The sequence below is a fragment of the Indicator indicator genome, chromosome Z, assembly GCF_027791375.1.
Source record: "Indicator indicator isolate 239-I01 chromosome Z, UM_Iind_1.1, whole genome shotgun sequence".
NCBI lineage: Eukaryota > Metazoa > Chordata > Aves > Piciformes > Indicatoridae > Indicator > Indicator indicator.
In genome coordinates, this window is record NC_072053.1 from 23213858 (window position 1) to 23232576 (window position 18719).

An 18719-nucleotide genomic window follows, 5' to 3' on the forward strand; every position below is an offset into this window, starting at 1 on the left:
ATTCAGTTTTCAGAGATTACAGTACAGCTACATTTTCTACTACTCATTCTTTTTTTTTTGCTTTTCCAGTGACAAAATTCAATAAAACATGAAGTGAAGTAAGTCCAAATGTGATAATGTAGTAGTAGAATCATTATCTTCTTCAGGACAAAGAGTATCAGCTGTCCATGTCTTGAGAAATGTAGGGGATGATCTCAGTGATGTCCTAATAAACCTTCATGTATATCAACCAACAAAGAAAAATGAGAGGCTCTCATCCCTGTAATTTCAGTCATCGCAACTACTGCTCAGAACCACACTTGAGTCCACAGAGAGGGACATACTTAGGAATGCTTTATTTTCTAATCTTACTTTACAAATCAATTAAAAAAGTGGAATCAAAGCTTGTTGCAGTTACATGTGGTATTTTCATAACAATACCAATATTCTACTACCATTATAATGTCCTCAAGATAAAGAAGTTCAAGTGTGACATACAGGTATTTGCATCGCTGTTGTGTACAGAGACCCTGCTGTCCTTCATTCCTCAGTTTTCAGCATCATGTTGACTTTTGCTCTCTTGCATTAACATGGATACAAATAAGAGAAGACACAGAACTCAAATATCTAGCATGTATAACAGTCTTCAAGTACTCTACCACACTCTTGATCAAGTGTGATCGATCCCCAAGCTGAAGAGAAAAAATAACCTGCTGCACAGACTTTAGCTGGTTATTTCTCACAACATCCCTGTGAGGAAGGATGAAAAACATCTTTTTCTCTAACTAGAGATAAGGCAGAGAGCACAGATGATACTTCTCAAGGCAGTAAGTAGAGAACCAGAGAAGCTGAAACTCAGGAGTTCTTGACTCCTAATTCTTTGCTTCAGAAACCAAGGTTCTGAACTTCCAGACATTACTGGGTCACTAGTCTCTTTATAGCCATATATTAATGATAACTATGGCTTCTGTGCGTATGCCAGCAAAGCATAGTTCTATGGTGGCAGCAACACACACCTGAAGCTGCCCTCAGATACTTTTCCTGTACTTTATATATGTCAATAAAAGTTTGCTGTAGTTAACTAATCAGTCCTATAACTAATGTAGCATAGGTAACTGTAATAGACTGACATTTTATTATACATTTATTTCCCAGCTATTTCTTTTTTTTCCCTGTAGTTAAGTTTATAGTAACTCCCTTCCCCTTCATAGTAGTTCTTACACTCCTCCCCTAAAACCAGCATCCATTCTGGGTTCCCTCTATGAGACCTTTGAGCGATAATGAACAAGACACCTTGAGAGATCATTTCCATACTTGGCCCTGAAGGCAAAAATAGACATCTTTTGCTGTGTACAGCACCACAAGGGTCCAAATTGCCACTGAGGTGTCTTATGAATTGGGGAAGAGGCCTCTGGGCTGCTCTTTCCAACATCAAAACAGTTTCATACTGAGCTAAAATTCTCATATTTTGTTGTATAGAGACTTTTAATCTGCAAAACCTCTGTGAGCAGAATTTCAGTCCACATCCACAGCAACATAAATAGCCAAACTTTAAGAAGGTAACTTGTTTGGAATTAATGAGTAACACAGGAAATACTTCTAAATAGAGAAACAGGTTAAAACTAAAGCTACATAAAAACTAACATGCTAATCCTAGATTAAGATATTCTGGAGCACTTCCATCAGTGTAATTTCAAGTCTTGCATTCAAATCACCTATCAGCAAATCACTTGTGTATGTTTAAACATGAAGTCAGTGCTTTCCCATGGGTCTTGCCTACACGTTCAGGCTACAACACAGCCTACCACCCATTAACCCCCATGAATTCAAGTCATACAGTTTAGGATAATGGGAGTACTTTTGTTCAAAGGCATTTAGTTTATTCCTTTGTGGGAAAAAGGATAACCTGTTTTTCTATAGGTAAGAGATCATCACAGAATTGTTTGGGCTAAGTGCAATTAAACAAAATAATCTCTCCAATCAAAATTGGTTTACTGTCATAAAACCTATGTGTGGATCAAGACAAATCTTGTAAGTGTCCCATGAACAAGAAGCACTTCTTATTTCAGAATGGAAAAAACTCAGTACAAAGGCTAGTACAGGAGCTAAATACTGCAGGATTTTCATATCTAAATTCTTAGAAATGTGTTACATTCCTTATACAATACACACCGACTTCATCCATCTAGCTTTAGAATGCTTTTCTATACCACATCCCAACACTGCTAATCACATGTATGATAGTTACTTATATATATTTATTTATGCATCTGCATTTGTGTATTTCCAGTCACTTAATCTGCTTCAGTCCTGATGTCAAACATTGTCAGGAATTATTTTAACTGAAGCACTTTATGCATTTGTATTTATTTGAATGACAAAAACCACCATACTTTGACAGAACACTATTTTTTAGTAAATGTAGATTTCCAGTCAATTCATGCTGGGCATCATAAAGATATACTGTGATGATTTGGGATGTAAGATCTAATCTGTCTATCGCCTATTCACCTATATCGCCTATTCCCAAAAATAACAGTAATTTTGTAATTAGTAACAGGGGAAGGAAGATCTTTATCAAGTAGCAGAACCACGATGAGAGAATGACCTTCATTTTGATTGCCTGATGGCTTTTCTTCTGGTTACCATGATTTTGGGTTCCAAATTCCTTAGTTTTTGCAGATGCCTTGTATGGGAAATGGTGCAGACTTACAGTTTTTACCATTAATCAACTGCATTCCCTTCAGAAGAAATCTTCCAAGTGCCCACAACATTTTCCCACTTTGTGTCCCTATGTTAACACTGGGAGAACAGACCTCACTGCAGAAACAATCTTCATTTGCCTTTGAATGGAGGCTGGGTAGAAGGACTTTATCTGGAAAGTAAGAATGGCTGGTGTGCGGTAATGATGCAGCTACCAGCTGCATGGGGATGAAGATTCTTTAATCTTCTCCTTCATACGAGCCCCACTTAGTTTGTATAGAAGGGGTCAGAGTTGGACTCGGGAGTGCAGGCTTCTTAATGCCAGGACACATAAACCATGGAAACAGCAGATACATTCAGGCCTAAGGACCCAGTTATTGCCACTGTTTAGTTTTGTCAGTCTCCCTAAAGGGTTCAGAAAAAGGGAAGTCCATACTCCTGATGCCTTTAAAGCTATGTACATAAGCTATACGAAAAAATCCCCATACTTTTACAGGAGAATGGATATGGTAAGTGCTGTAGTTACAAAGCAGTGGAATAATTTGTAAGTTTAATGACAACAGAAAAAGCAGAGGCAATCATAAGTTTTGCATGGTCATTTTCTGAAACTGTGCAAAAATTGTAGTATTTAGCAGAGAAACTACAAGGCATTTTTAAAAACACTGTTCATTTACATTTTAGCATGACACTCTTCAACATTTAGAGAATAAATTCAGCCTTCCATTAAGATTGGTAACGCTATGAAAGTAAATTAGAATTTAAGCTTATAGTTATAGGTTGAGTTTAACTATCTAGAAACTGCTTACAAGAAAAATCAAAAAACAATCAACAACAATAAAAACATTAATTGAAAAATAATCATTGATTTCTTTTCACTGAGCTCCCATTTGGAAACAAGCCTTCTGGCAGGTTGAGCCCAGTCTGTATTTCACGTTTAAATCTGCCTCATTGGTATTAGTTTTGGAGAAACCTAGTAAAGAGGAAGGAAAAAACATAACAGTTGGCATACAGTTATAGCAATGAATCCACTATTCACTTCCACCTTTATCAACAACATGTCAATGAAGATTAGAGCCACTGTATTTAATTAAACTGATATATTTGCAGTATTTCAGAGATAAACACACCCACAATTAAATTTTCTGATGCAGAATCCAAGGTATGTGTGGTGTTTTCACCCAACCTCTCACCTTCGTTTATTTTGAGTTGTGCTGTGGACTTATGAATGCAAAAAGATTGAACTTGGACAGATGGATCTGTACTTGCCCCTGCTAACTTTGTGATATTCTCTGATGGCTTCTGAGGCCAGCAGAAGGGATAGCTGAACTCAGGTGAAGCAGCTCCTCAATTATATAGAGTGAAAGACGTCACATGAACATAATACAAGAAATAAGCCTACACATGGGCCTATAAATGGTTTGCATACAGTGAGGCTTCTCTTGCCATGAACAGCAACAGGAGAGAGAGCTGCAGATGAGCAATGACTTCAGCCATCACCTTCTAATCCATTTGCATTCATGCATCAATACTGTGCAGTATCGAAACAACCGTGCCAAGGAGTCTTAAAATTTATGATTTTTCCTTCTTTACTCAATGGCCAATTGCCTTTTCCTTCCCACTCATCAGGAGACAAAATGCTGTCTACCAGTGCCAGGTCTGTGCAGAAGTAATCAACTGAGTTTTGGAACATGCGTATTCGCAGGGGATATACAATGTATACACATACTGTACACATACTGCACCTATAGTATTTGTATACATTTTTTTAATGATGATGTAATCAAATGTATCCAATTTAATCTATTTTTTTAACTTGCCTTCTTCCATTCGTATTCATTTTATTTGCTTGGCAATATTATAGTTCAATATTCTAATTTTACCATTTCTTAGACTTGCCTTTTCCATTCACATCCATTTCTGTGTGAAGACACACTTCTGTATTCTATTGTTTTAATTGCACATGCTCATAAAAACCCGTTAGTGATAGTAGAAGATACCCATCAGACCAACAAAACCCCAAACCAACAGTTAAGCCTAAACAGGAAACTAGATGAGACTTTGAAGAACAGCAACAGCAAACACTTGGTTGAATCCTGACTACAGGTGTACACAAATACTCTGTGGAAAAGTTCCCCAAAAGAAAATCAAAACTTACTTGAATATCTCCAGTTCTCACCCCTGTTTAAATAGGTGCCTCAAGGTGAAGATCAAAAATAACTCATGTGATCTTACTTGTTCAGAGTGAAAAACAGTTCCACAGATAATCTGGCTCCTAGTTGACTAATGTGCCTCCCTGAAACATCACATTTCTTCTACCTCCTTACTTCCTTTCCACTTAATGGTACTGAACAGACTAATTCATGAAGGAATGATACATATGGGCTTTTCCAAGCATTAAAGCCTCTTTCTTTTAGAGGTACAGGGCTTTATTTCCTGTACCAGTTAGATCTATCTCTCTATTATCCTTCCTTCATTTATAACCTTATGAGAACAGCCACCAAGGAAAGCTTAGCTCATGATGAATGTGTTTACTGTATCAAATGGTGATGAAACAGTTTATTGATTTTTTTTTGAAAGTTGTGTGTGAACTAGGACAATAAATAGATGTAACAGGTAGAAGTGTAGAGAAGTTGGAGTAACTTCCTGAATGAACCACCATTCCTAGACTAGTTCCAGAAATGTTTCAACATTTCTGACTCCAAGGACCTGTGTCTTGCTTAATTTGTGCCTATTTCTGCTTCACCCAGGGATGGTTCTACTGAAGTAAAGGTGAAAACTGGAGAAAGATGATAGTATCCTTAAAATCTGTATTCTGCAAATAATGACAAAAGGCAATTACAGGAGGAAATTATTGTTTTGCTGCTGTTGTAGATTTTGGTGCCATCAAAACCTCAAGTGTTTATATTTGAATGAGCATATTGCGTTAAATGTAATATCTGCACATCTGATGGTAGCAGCTGTCATTTGTGTGTCCACTATCACTATCCACTTCAGAAAGGGACTCATCCCCCTTGAGTGTTGAAGTGCCACCATGCCTGATGAAGCTAACAAAGATGGCAAGGCTCCAGCACCACTCAGAACTGGACCCTAATACAACTGTTTGCTTTCAATAAAATGTAATTATACAAACAGAAAAATGCTAATGTAACAAAAGTGATGGTTTGTGCTGGAAAAAAAAAAAAAGGAGTAATCAAGTCTGAAATGCAGAAAGCCCTTTGAGTCCACTGATTTTAGTCCTAGTGGAGTCAGTCAGTTTGGTAACATTCTGTGCTAAAAGAGCAGCACTTGGTGAGGGCTGAACATGCTTAATGAAGCCTATTTTACAGTACATAGATGCAGAATTGATACTTTCTAACAGCAGCTCCTGAACAACACATTCTTAATATTATTTCACTTACAGCTTATCTTGGAAGCTCCAAAATACTTTGCTAATGTTGAACAGGTGGGTTTATTTGGAGCAGCTGGCTTCTATACAGCCTCATGTGGCAAGAGGGGGACACAGCCTCAGGGATAATCTGCAATTCAACCTTGGTGACTCTGATTCCCCAAACTAAACTACCCTTTTCAGCTACACAAACATTCCTCTGCTTATTTCATTATGTTTCTTTACAGCAAGCAGTTCTTTCAAAGCCTTATTCTGATGCTTAGTCTAAACAACTTCTATCAGGCAAAAGCAAGTTATTGTTCAAAAATGTAAAAACAGCCCCTCAAAATGAACCGAACAACAATAAAAACCAAAACAAAACCCTACAAGTTGAAAAAACCCACGAAAACACAACCAGCATCAGCATTTTTGTTAAAATAGAAGTTGCCTATCCCTTATTAACTCTTAATTATTTGAAATTGCAGATAAAAAAGAAGCACAATTTCAACATCAGCTTTTGTTGAAAAATCTGTTCCGAAAGGGACTTTTGCAGTGGAGCTCACTGATTGGAAAAAAACACAACATCCTTTTGAAAATGAACTGAATCCTGCAACAGGCTGTTTCCTTAAAGGATAATGTACTTCTAGAAAAGAAAACTGGATCATCTATTATTTTGTACCCACTGGCTTGAACTTGGACCGTCACTAGTCAATTGATATTCAACAACATAATGTTTCCTTGGCACAGGCTTTTCCTAAATAAAATGTTCCCTTTTAAGATAATTTTGTAAAACTGAGCTTTTACATTAAGAAAACAAAGCAAAACCAAACCAAACCAAAACCAAAATGAACAACCCCCCCCCCAAAAAAAAAACAACCAACCAAACCCAAAATGAAACAAAAGGGAAAAAAAAAGGAGAAGGGGGCTTTATACCCAGACAGACTTACCCTGATTATTTTTATAACTAAATATATCTGCAAAAGTATGGTCCTCAGTCTGTTCTCTCATGGTTTCATCAATGGCATAAGCCAGTACAAGCTCAAACAGATTAACTGCCAAGGTGATCTATATGCTAGGCTACAGCAAATCTGATTTAAGCCAACACTTCGTCTTCACAGCACAGTAAAATCAAGGACAAATTATTTATTTTTGATATGATGCCAGTCTATAATGAAGATTGTTGACTCTAAATACCATTTTCTTTGACATTTGGTGGTTGCAAATGTCCTTTAGGAGATGTTTTTCCAAGTAAGTAAGCAGGCTGTGAAAATGGGAGTGTACAGACAGATGTGTCTCAAAGAAAACCATATAGGTTTACGGCCTTATAAAGTTCTCCTCTGCAAAAGGAGCAGCCTGCATGGGTAGAAATAGTTACATATAAAGGTACAGCTATCCCACAAAATCTTCCTTGTAAGGAACACAGAGATATGTTTGGTTACTTCAGATCATTCTGCGCATCCATTGAAAAAAGCTGCTAGAAAAGGGTCAAGTAATTTTCCACCTGATAGTTGTGTTGCAAACTAGCAAAACATAGGAGGCAAAACTTGTGGTAGCAATAGAGCATCACTCAGGTTCCTGTCAACAATATGCACATAAATAATCATAAGCACAACTGTTACTCTTGCAAGGAAACCAGAGGCAGAGTCTTGAAATGTGGAGAAAAGGACTGAGGATACTGCTTTCTTAACAAATACCTATTGCAATTGCAATGCCGAAACCTCTACTTCCTGAACTCCAAAAATAAGGAGCTGTAGGTATTCACTGTATAGGGAAATCAGCTCACCAAGGGTCCAATATTATGCAACAGTGACCAAGTCTTGCTGACACAGACAGCAATGTAAGTTTTGGTTAAGGATTTCAGTGAGAGGAGAATAGGGTCACTGTGGCCTGGAAACATTCTTTAGGAAGGGGGGGGGGGGGGGGAGGGGAGGGAAGGGAGGAAAGAAAGAAAAAGAGGAAGGAAAGGAATAAAGAGCTAGTGCTCCTCCATGCCACAGCTTTAATAAACAAGTAACTGTGGCTCATTTCTAGCTGCAGTGCTATGGAGATTTCAGGTATTTTTGGATATAACAACCAGCAGCAAATGCTGTCCTCCAGGCATACATTGGCAGAGGTACATGCTTAGCAAGCAATCATTGCTTTGCAAGTATTTATACCAGTCACATGTTTTCAAGCCAAATACATGGAAGTGCATAAACCAAGCAGCATCTACATTTTCATGCCCACAGTTCCTTTAGTGCTGCTCGTGATTTCATGCATGACCGCAACAGCCATAAAAAGCAGAATCACAGAATGGTAGGGCAGGGAAGGGACCTCTGGGGATTGTCTAATCCAATGCTCCTGCTAAAACAGGTTTATCTAGAACAGGCTGCACAGGAACACGTCCAGGCAGGTTTTGAAAGTCTCCAGAGAAGAAGACTCCAGAACATCTCCGAGCAGCCTGTTCTAGTTCAAAGGAAATAATCTTTTCTGGTGGAACTTCCTTTGTTCTAGTTTGTGCCCATTGCCCCTTACCCTATGATTGGGCACCACTTGACAGAGTCCAAGCCCTTCGTCTTTGACACCCACCCTTTAGATATTGATATGCTCTGATAAGATCCACTCTTAGTCCTCTTTTCTGGGCTGAACAGCTCCAGGCCTCTCAGCATCTTCTCCTGAGACTTCACTTTTCCAGTCCTCTCATCATCTTTGTAGCCCTATGTTGGACTCTCTCCAGGAGTTATTGGCCTATTGTTTCCTGGGTTCTCCCTCTTTCCCTCTTTGAAGACTAGACTTTGAAGACTGGCTTTCCTCAAATCCTCAGGTACCTCTCTTTTTTCTCTATGACCTTTCCAAACTCCAGACTACACGAGAGTTTGCCTTCAGAAGAACTAGGAAATGGTGGCTGTAAGTGTCCCTTCCTGATCCCAGTAAAGCAGATCATGGAGAGCTTCATGATGAATTCTTGCTTTATCTCTCGACAATTGCCAACTTTCAGCTATCCTAATGATTCAAAATTTATACTGCTGCTTTGCAACATTTACAGGAAAGCACTAGGAAAGAAACAGCAGCACCGATCCTTTATTTGGTCCTAATAGTCTTGCCTTGTGATATCCCACTTTGATGCTGTAAAGCTTAATCTCATAGCCTATGATTTTAAACTTATTTCTTCTTTATCAGAACTCTTTGGTTGCTGCTGTTTTCATTGCCTTGATCACAGCCTGTTGGACTTCACTTTGGGTACCATATTCTCAGTTAGTTGCATACATATTGGTCACCTGAATGAAAAAGAAACCAGCTCCTTCCAAACAAGCAAAAGTCCTTCCCCATAGTTTAAGTCTATTTAAGTGATTACTAAACATAGCCACTTCAAATTCATCATGAAGTTAATCTCCTAATTAAATATGTAAGGATAAAACAAAGTGATTGACCACAATAGATACAAATCTATGTGGCCATTTTTATGTTTCCATTTTGGATCAGCCAAAGAAAAAGAAGCCCTGAAATTAACAAAAAGTTTTAAAACTGGTAATTTTTCTTACAGTTAGAAGCTGAATGAATATATATATATATATATATATATTTGCACATAGAATTGCTGAATAGGGAAGGTTGCTTCCACTGCAAATTAAAAAAACATAATGCCTTCCATAAAATGTTACATGGAAAACTAGTAATGGTGCAAATTGATTTATAGCAGTTTTCTGTGCTTTGCAGTTGCATGTCACTTGTCTTCTCTAATGGAACAATTTTTGTCAAAAAAATGTAATTTTAAAAGTTATTTATATAAAATATTTTAAATCCCACAAGAAAAAAATGCACTTTTATATTCAGCTACTGGAAATGCTTTCTCACGTACACGGGAAATGAATGAAATTCCACAGGCTCGTTGCTCAGAAAGTTTTACATACTGCCAATAGCATGCTCAAAGCCTTAATTTAAAAAAAAATCATATACTAACTGCTCTGCAACTTTTCGATTTTGTGCCCTAGCCTTTCCATGGAACTCTGCAAAGGGTGAGAGTATTGCACTTCACTACCAGATATTCCCCAACTACTTTTACAGCACAATTTCTACACTGCCATACTCAAGTGTCCTCGCTAAAGGTGGGCTGACCTGCCTAAGAGACTTTATGATAAAGAAAAAAAATCCGTAACATATGTGTGAGAAGGCCATGACAACACCACGTTATTAAACATATTTATGCAATTAGTTACAATCCAGTACACTACAGTTTTCAATTAACGAGTCAGATTTATGTTAGCATTAAGTGAGGCTTAAGAATGAATGTGAATGACAAAAGGCAGTGGCTTTCTCAATTAATGCAGAGTCTTCATACAAGACAATAAGAGAGAAAAAACAGAGATATCAACAGAACATTTAATTGGCACTGGTAGCAGAGAATGGACATGTATAGTCAATCCTGTTGAGAAGACTCACAACCTCACTTAAAGATTGAAATACACAATCATAGATTCGTGGAATTGTTAGGGTTGGAAGGGAGAGTCAGGTAAACTAATCTGTACAGTGGAAAAATAAATACTCATCCATTTCTCAGATTCCAATAGGTCTGCTCTTCAAAGCACCATAAAAGTTCCCTTTACACATTTCCCATTCACTCTTAGTCATTTCTCTTCATTTTCCCTAATTTCTAAGGCTTCCAATATAATCATACAAGATAAATGTACTTCCTGTTTTCATCGTTAAGCACCAATCTGCCTATCTACCCAGTTCTCTCCTACAAGGAGGAAACTTAACATATCTGCAAAGTCTTCATGTGATGAATATTTGTGGAGAATATTTGTTCTGACACCAGATTTGTAAAATGACTTACCGTAAAGTCACAGCCAGTGCTCTTCTTGATATCATCCACTGTCAGCCCTTCCCAGATTTCCACAAGGGTCAATCCCTTCTTCTTGTCCACATCAAATACAGCCTATCAGGTTCAAATAGCAAACAATTAATTTTTTTTGTATCAAAGCACAAAATGAATATGTTACTAGTAATATTATAGAAGATGGAGCACTGAAGTAACAAAAGATGCCATTATGAGTTAGTTTCACTTTTTACTTTCCTGACTGACTAGTGAAGGTTTCTGATAAATTTATTTGTACCTGAAAGAGTCTAAAATATGAGCCGTGTTATTTCTATGGGAAAACTGTACAATTGTTCTTCACTGTATGAAATGAGGACTATGCCTCCAGCTCCAATTTGATCAGAACTGGGAAGTTCAAAGAAAAGGGCCAAGACACCGTTTGCTGCATAACAATACTCACAGAGATCATGAAGGAAAACAGAAAAAGGTAATGTCTCCCTCCTCGTTCTATTTCATTTTAAGCCAGTAGAGAGGTAGAGAATGGCTGGCCAGCTTTGTCAAGACTACAAATTTCTCCACAGCTATTGCACACCTAGTGCAAATTTCAGTATTTTCAGGAGCGAGCAATGGAAGATAACATTTTTAATAGAAACCCTGGGAGGAAGTGGCTGAAGGAGCAAAGGCTATTCTCATGTCTTCATAAAAGAGATGCTTTCGCTTTCCTCTTCCAAGGCTCACAAGCACATCAAATAAAAACACCTGTGAAATGATGTGCACTTTAATGGTGGCTATAGAAGGAGACAGACAGGTTGCAAGCTAGTTGTCAGAGAAAGGTCCATAGTAATTTTTTTTCAAAACTAGCTAACTAACTAACCAAAAGTCAGTAGCAAAAGACCAGTGAGGACTACACTTGAAATGAAAGTGACACCTTAACCTGATCACAGGAGTGTATTCAAATTCACCTGTCTCTGAGCATGAGAATGATTTATAGGACTGAAATATGATACCTCCTCTAGGTCTTAAAAAGGGAAGCTGAACATAGGAACACACTGTTGTACATTTAGAATCACATAATCATGGAGTAGTGTCAGTTAGAAAACACCCTTAAGATCATCAAGTCCAACCATTAAGTTGCTCTACCAAGCCTGGTTACTAAATCGTGTCTCTCAGAAGCACATCCATGCATCTTTTAAACACCTCCAAGGATGAGGATTCAACCACCTCCCTGGGGAGTGTACTTCAGTGTTTAACAATCCTTTCAATGAAGATGTTTCTTCTAATAGCCGATCTAACCCTCCTCCACCCTGGTGCAATTTGAGCTCATGACACTTGTAAATATGGAGAAGAGACCAACCCCCACCTCACTACAACCTCCTTTCAGGTAGTTGTACAGAGCAACACAGTCTCCCCTCAACCTCCTTTTCTCAGGCTAAACAACCTTGGTTCCCTCAGCCGCTTCTCAGAAGGCTTGCTCTCCAGGCCCTTCACCAGCTTTGTTGCCCTTTTCTGGACCAGCTGCAGAACCTCAATGTCCAAAACTGAACAGAGTACTCAAGGTGTGGTCTCACCAGTTCTCAGTATAGGGTGACAACCACTTCCCTGTTATTCTGCTGACCACTTTATTCCTGATACAGGCCAGGATGATGTTTGCCTTCTCAGCTACCTGGGCACACTGCTGGCTCACATTCAGATGGCTGTCAATCAACACCCCCAGGTCTTGTTCTACTGGGCAGCTTTCCAGCCAATCTTCCCCAAGCCTGTAGTACTGCATGGGGTTGTTGTGAACCACGTGGAGGACTCAGCACTTGGTTCCTTGGCCCATCAATCCCACCTGTCCAGGTTCTTCTGTAGACCCTTCCTACCATCCAGCAGATAAACACTCCCTCCCAGCTTACTGTCGTCTGCATTTGTGTCCTCAAAGGCTGAGGGAGGTGGGTCTCTTTAGCTTGGAGAAGAGAAGACTGAGGGGTGACCTCATTAATGTTTATAAGTAAGTGAAGGACAAGTGTTGAGAGGACAGAGCCAGGCTCTGCTCTGTGATGTCCAATGATAGGACAAGGGGCAATGAACGCAAGATGGAGCATAGGAGGTTTCACATAAACATAAGAAAAATCTTTTTCACTGGGGGGTGACAGAAACTTGAACAGGCTGCCCAGAGAGGTTATGGAGACATTCAAAACCTGCCTCGATGTGTTCCTGTGTGACCTGCTCTAGGTGATTCTGCCCTGGCAGTGGGATTGACAGATAAATTTCTGTTATTTTCTATTACTCCTTTTCACTCTTACTTTCCTACATCTTACATTTGTATGTGGCCAGTCAGTACAATACTGGGAAAATGTCCACATTTTCATTTATGTTCCCTTACTTTGTGAAGAAAAAAAAATCTTTACATTACGGTAGCAAATATACCACTGGGAGAAAGCAAATTCTACATCAGTACCTTTGATACATTCTATTTAGTGTAACAGATGGCTCACAGAGGGACTATTCTAAGCCCTTAAAAATGTGAACACTGATAATAAAAGGGGTATGATTACAGCAAAAACCTTAAGTCACTTATCCTTTGCTGAAAAATCTGCTAATGTACTTTGAGCAGCAGGAACATAAGATGGTCACATGTACTTGCACCGGACAGTAAATTGCTTCACAAATGGGCTTAAGTAAGGAGAAAAGAAGTAAAGAACAGCTACAGGTTGTGTTTCTCTGAAAGCCTCTGTAGTACACACCAAGGAAGAAGTCCATCACCTGACATTCATGTGCTACCCAGTTGTTGCTCTTAGTTAAGAAAAAAAAAAAATTCAGGCATACTTTGGGAAAAATAAGGAGATACACACTTTGCATATTTCTCATATATGGCATCTTTGTTCTGAAGCTATCTAATTGTATGATCCAGCATGCTTCATGACAATGGTGAAAGATTTAGAAGTAAAAACATGAGACCCCTGACCTCTGGAAGTGAATTCCAAGGGAAGCTTTGCTCTTCATTGGCAACAGACATTGAATACATTCTTAATTTTTACTAAGCTTCATTACTTTTACTGAGTGTCCCTTCTTAGGGAAGCAAGAAGAAATATTGACAAGGGTTCAAGAAAAGTACTTTACCTTCTCTGTAATGATGCGGTTTACACACTGTTTCCCAGTAAGTGGTAAATTGCACTTTTCCAAGATTTTATGGACATTACCCTGTGTTTAACAATATACAGATAAACATTAATATTCAAAACCAACACAACCTACTCAAAATTTAAATATGTACATGAAACTCACAGCTGCAGCCACTCAGTTTCATTGAAACAGTCACTGTACCCAGAATACTCTTTGAATTCACTGCTATTGCATATTACGGCTCTTGTGATTTGGGGCAGTTAGTACTGAAATCCCACACATAGGGAGGTGACTAATAAGAAATCTCAGTGTACCACTGAGTGGGCTCCTGAGTTTATAAGTTCTTCATACTTCTGCTTCATAATTTGTCTTTCCTGTTGCAATGTGAGGATAAGATAAACATGGGACCTCACTGATGACATATAAAGGACAAAAATTAGGGAAAGACATTTCTCTTACGCTTTATCACGAACAGTATGAGCAGGGTAGTAATACACACAGGCTTTACTGATCCCCAGGGATCAAGTGCATAGTCACGCTCTGAAAGTAGTAAGTCCAGTTTCTTTACCCCCATTGAATTCCCATTCCCTCCATCTCTCCAGTAAAACCCAAATGCAGACTTAAGAGATGAGTGCAATATGCTCATCTTCCAGTGCCACACAGATCACCTCTGCTTTAGAGAGCATGCAAATATTGTAGAAAAGAGTATTGTAGGAAAGAATATATATGTATATATATATATATATATATATATATATATATATATATATATATAAAATAGGGTTTACTTTAAGTTATATCCTTTTCTAGGGCATCAAATGTTAGCTACTCTAAATCCTGGGAAAAATATTACCTAAAAGAAAACTTAGCTTCCAATAGAAAGCTGGGCAGATAAGGTCTGGGTGGTGAGTTTTTGGCTTTTTTTTTTTTTTGGCGGGGGGTGGGGGGGGGTCCTTCCTCTCTTTTTTTATACTTTTTTTTCCTTAAATTTTCTAAAGTAGGGGTTCACAAATGACTTTGGATCCTGCTAAATGAATAGAAGCTACAAGAGCTCTCAATGGATATAAAACAGATCATTACATTTTCAGTCAGCATTTGTAGGCGTTTTACAGAGGTAGCATTAAGTGCACATTTATCTCATTATCACACACTTCTACTTTTTGTCTAATTATTAATTTTTGATTATGCATTTCAAAACTCTCAGAGTTGTATGTCTTAGACATGTCTTATTTAACCACCTGAATGCAGTATTTTTAAAGTTTACAATCATCAGTTTGCCTTAAAGATTAATATAAACTCGAGAACTCAGCCAGTTTGATTCCTGAGTGACAACAGAATGAAGAACCTGTGTGCTTTTGAATTTATCTTTTTCTATGAAGAACTATTTCTTCATTCTAGTTCTATTTCCAATACTGGCAAGATCCACATGGGGTATCAGTGTAAAGACTCTGATGAAACTCACTCACCTAATGAAAATAGTGACTTCCAGCAGTGTTACCTTCAACTGATCTGCTTGTACCTTGTCCATCTTGAGGACCTTGCCATGAACTATGTCTGTCATTAATCCATGATATTTGTAATATATCCAATAACACATCAGGTATACTTCTCAGCCATATGAAATAAAATGTCTCTTCTTGATAACCAGTTGAGACTGAAATGCATGGACTTGCAAAATTGACACCTGAATGGCTTCTCTAATCCTGAGAACTGACACATTCCATCTTATCAAAACACTCAAGTTGAAGATTACTGTATTACGTTAGCATTAAAGAAAACTTTTGGAAGACATCCTTCAGAATAGGAATCAAAATAGAGCTACAGGAGTTTATGTAGGATTTGTTCAGATAGAGGAAGATTGTTGTGTAGACACATAAAACCTTAACGTGTTTCAGAAAAAAATACATTTTGAGATATGTCACAACAAATCACACTTAAGGTCTATTTGCCACATGTCTCGCTGCAGCCTAATTATATGGAGCAAAATTTCAGTGAACCTCCTGTTTCCCGACTTGCTGTGATGTATAGATTTCCTGAGGTCAGACTGCTTCTGGGCAATGGTATTTAACTGTCACTGATGAACTTAATCTCTAAACCAGTTCCTTTCCTATAGCCTTAGTTCTTAGAGCTACTGCATCAACCTGCTAATCATCCACAACTTCATTATCTAGCTGTAAAAATGTTCCTTGTTTTAAAACATGTGGGTCGCTAATTTCAGTTGGCTACCCTTTTTTCTTTTCTAAGGCAGGGACTAGCCATCCTGCAGTCACCTCCATTTTCTGTGTTTCTATGTTACTATTCATAAATGGTGTTTCTTAAGATGAAGAATATTCTTCAAATTTCATTTCATGTTTTATTACCTTTCTTCCGCATATTTTGTTTTTCATTACATGTAAAGACCTAAGTAATTAAAAATGTAATAATTTGGGGGAGAACTTATTTAGTTTTACTTGTAATATACGGCATATCAGATTTCTAAAAGTTGATTCTTTGAGTATTTGAGTATTGAGACAGATACTAGTTTCACCCTCACAATTAGCAGTAAATTATATTTTGCCTGCTTCAAAGACTCAGCCTATTGCTGTTCAAATACTGCAACATGTGTACATAAAGCAGAATGCACTTTTAAACTCTTAGAAAACTTATTTTCATGTTTAAAAAGCCATTACCATTACACTAAAAAACTTGAAAAGGATTAAAAGATCTTTCAAAAGATCACAAATCAGACATAACTGACTGCAGAGGCTACCTATTACAGCAGCTCTTGACCATGTCCATTGAAGGTACTGCATACATCCCATGCCTTCCACTGTATTTCTATCCATCACATCCTGACTGCAGTTGATTTGCAGGAGACTCTGGCATCTAATGATAGATTTATTATTTATTTGGAGAATAGGAGACTCAATGGCACACTAGGCTGTGAGAAGGACAAAAGATCTCTCTTTTGATGCATAGATACATGTGCAATAAGTTTGCGAGAAAATCTTTGTTGTAAAAAATTAAAGAGCCATTAATATAAAATCAGCTTTATAAGAATTAGGCACACCAATAAAAGGTTTCTGACTCCCAAAATCCCTGGGTGCTGTACTTGCATGTGTATTAAAAAAATGGAAAAAAAAAAAAAAGGAAAAAAAACCCAGAGGAACATCTCGAAAGGGTAACAGCTGTTTCTGATTTCCAAACATTAGAGTCCCATATTTCGTCATCTTCATTTCTGAGCAAACTAGAAGAAGCAATATGAAGACCCCAAAAAAAGAGGCTAAATAAGCTAAATAAGAAGAAAGAGTGCCAAGAATATCCTCCATTTTAAAATAAAAATAAAATGAAAAATCATGCATATAATTTAGTTTTGCAGTGCCATCTAATGAAAGCAGAAGTAATTTATGAAAGCCTCTAACTGGCTCTCTAGAAGTGCACACCAAGAAGTCTATGCCTGGACTACAACAGTGTTACACTGAATGCTACCTGTGTTTCCATCTTTCTCAGGTTTCAGTGCTCCTAGTGACAAAAAATAACATTTAAATAAATTCCAAACATTGCACCGAACAAAGATTTTGGTAATAGTACTTCCAAAAGAAAAACTGTAATGAATACCTATACTGTGTGTGGACTCTGAACCTTAACCAAATTCCACAGTAACCAGAAATTCAGAATATTTATTCAGGTTATATTAATACCTGAAGGATGCATCTGAGCAAATGGATAATTACATATTCAGTTTTTGAGAGGCTGTGATAGAGATGTGAGTAATATAAATTAATTTGCTTTGTATTTTTGTTTACTTATTTACATGTATGCATGTGAAAACTATGGGTCAGGCTCAGCCAAGTTACCAAAAATTAGCCCCTTGAGATCACAGTTTAGTATAAGTTGTGAAACTACTGTGTTTTTTTTAAAAGAATTGTTTCTAAAGTGAAAATTGGTTCTTCACACATTCAAAATACAAAGCTGCTAATATATTTAGCTGTTATATGTATGTATTTACTGTTACCATGCAAATTCCTTATGCTTGCCCTTACGCATCCTGACATGGATATTATCTTGAACAATACACAACTAATTATTATTACAGACATGCAACAAATTTGGAATAACAGAAACAGAGAAATTAAACAAAAAGTTCATTTTTAAACATTCAATATAGTTCCCTGAAAAAGGAGAACTTTGTCCTTCAGTACATTGTTCTCATAGGTTGGCCAGTCTCACTGTAGAAGTTTCAAAAGCCAAGTTTCCTGTGACCTTTTGTGGGAGACTCTCTCTATCTCTACAAAACTCCGCCACAAAGAAGTCTCTCGGTTAACCTCTAACCCATAGTGATATAAGGCAGTGTTCTGTGTATGGCTAGGACAGGGTTAACTTTTCACAAGAAGCTGGAAGAGGCCACAGCCAAGATAGCCAAACCATCCAGTGAGATAGTTAATGCTGTTGTCAAGTCATGGCTGCTATATAAGGGCAGGACTGGCCAGGCTGGAATGGATGTTTTGAGCAGGTGGCTGTGGTGAGCCAGGATCAGGCAGGCAAGCCAGGTCGCTACAGTCAGTCCTGCATTTTGTATAATTTGCTTTGTATGCTATTTCATTAATATTATCATTATTCCTGTTGTTTCTTCTACTTTTGTTCCATTAAATTCTCCTTATCTCAACCTGCAGGGTTTGGCCCATACCCTTGGTGAGTTGAGGGGCACTAAGCAAGCAGCTGTGTGGGGCCCAGCAGCTGGCTGGATGTCATGGTAGGGCCTGGACATGGCCCAGTACAAACCCAGACAGGCCT

The 18719-nt window shown here is 37.9% G+C and overlaps 1 protein-coding gene across 2 annotated transcripts in view; it reads right to left on the reverse strand.

The window, feature by feature from the left end:
• Positions 1–3051: 3051 nt before the first annotated feature.
• OXCT1 (3-oxoacid CoA-transferase 1) overlaps positions 3052–18719 on the reverse strand; it is a 94216-nt gene continuing 78548 nt past the window's right edge. For both annotated transcript variants that reach the window (XM_054398205.1, XM_054398203.1), the window contains exons 15-17: positions 13944–14024; positions 10860–10961; positions 3052–3652 (exon numbers count right to left, since the gene is read on the reverse strand). In XM_054398205.1, the coding sequence (XP_054254180.1) occupies positions 3617–3652; positions 10860–10961; positions 13944–14024 (219 nt within the window). In that variant the 3' untranslated portion in view covers positions 3052–3616. The remainder of the gene's footprint in view (positions 3653–10859; positions 10962–13943; positions 14025–18719) is intronic.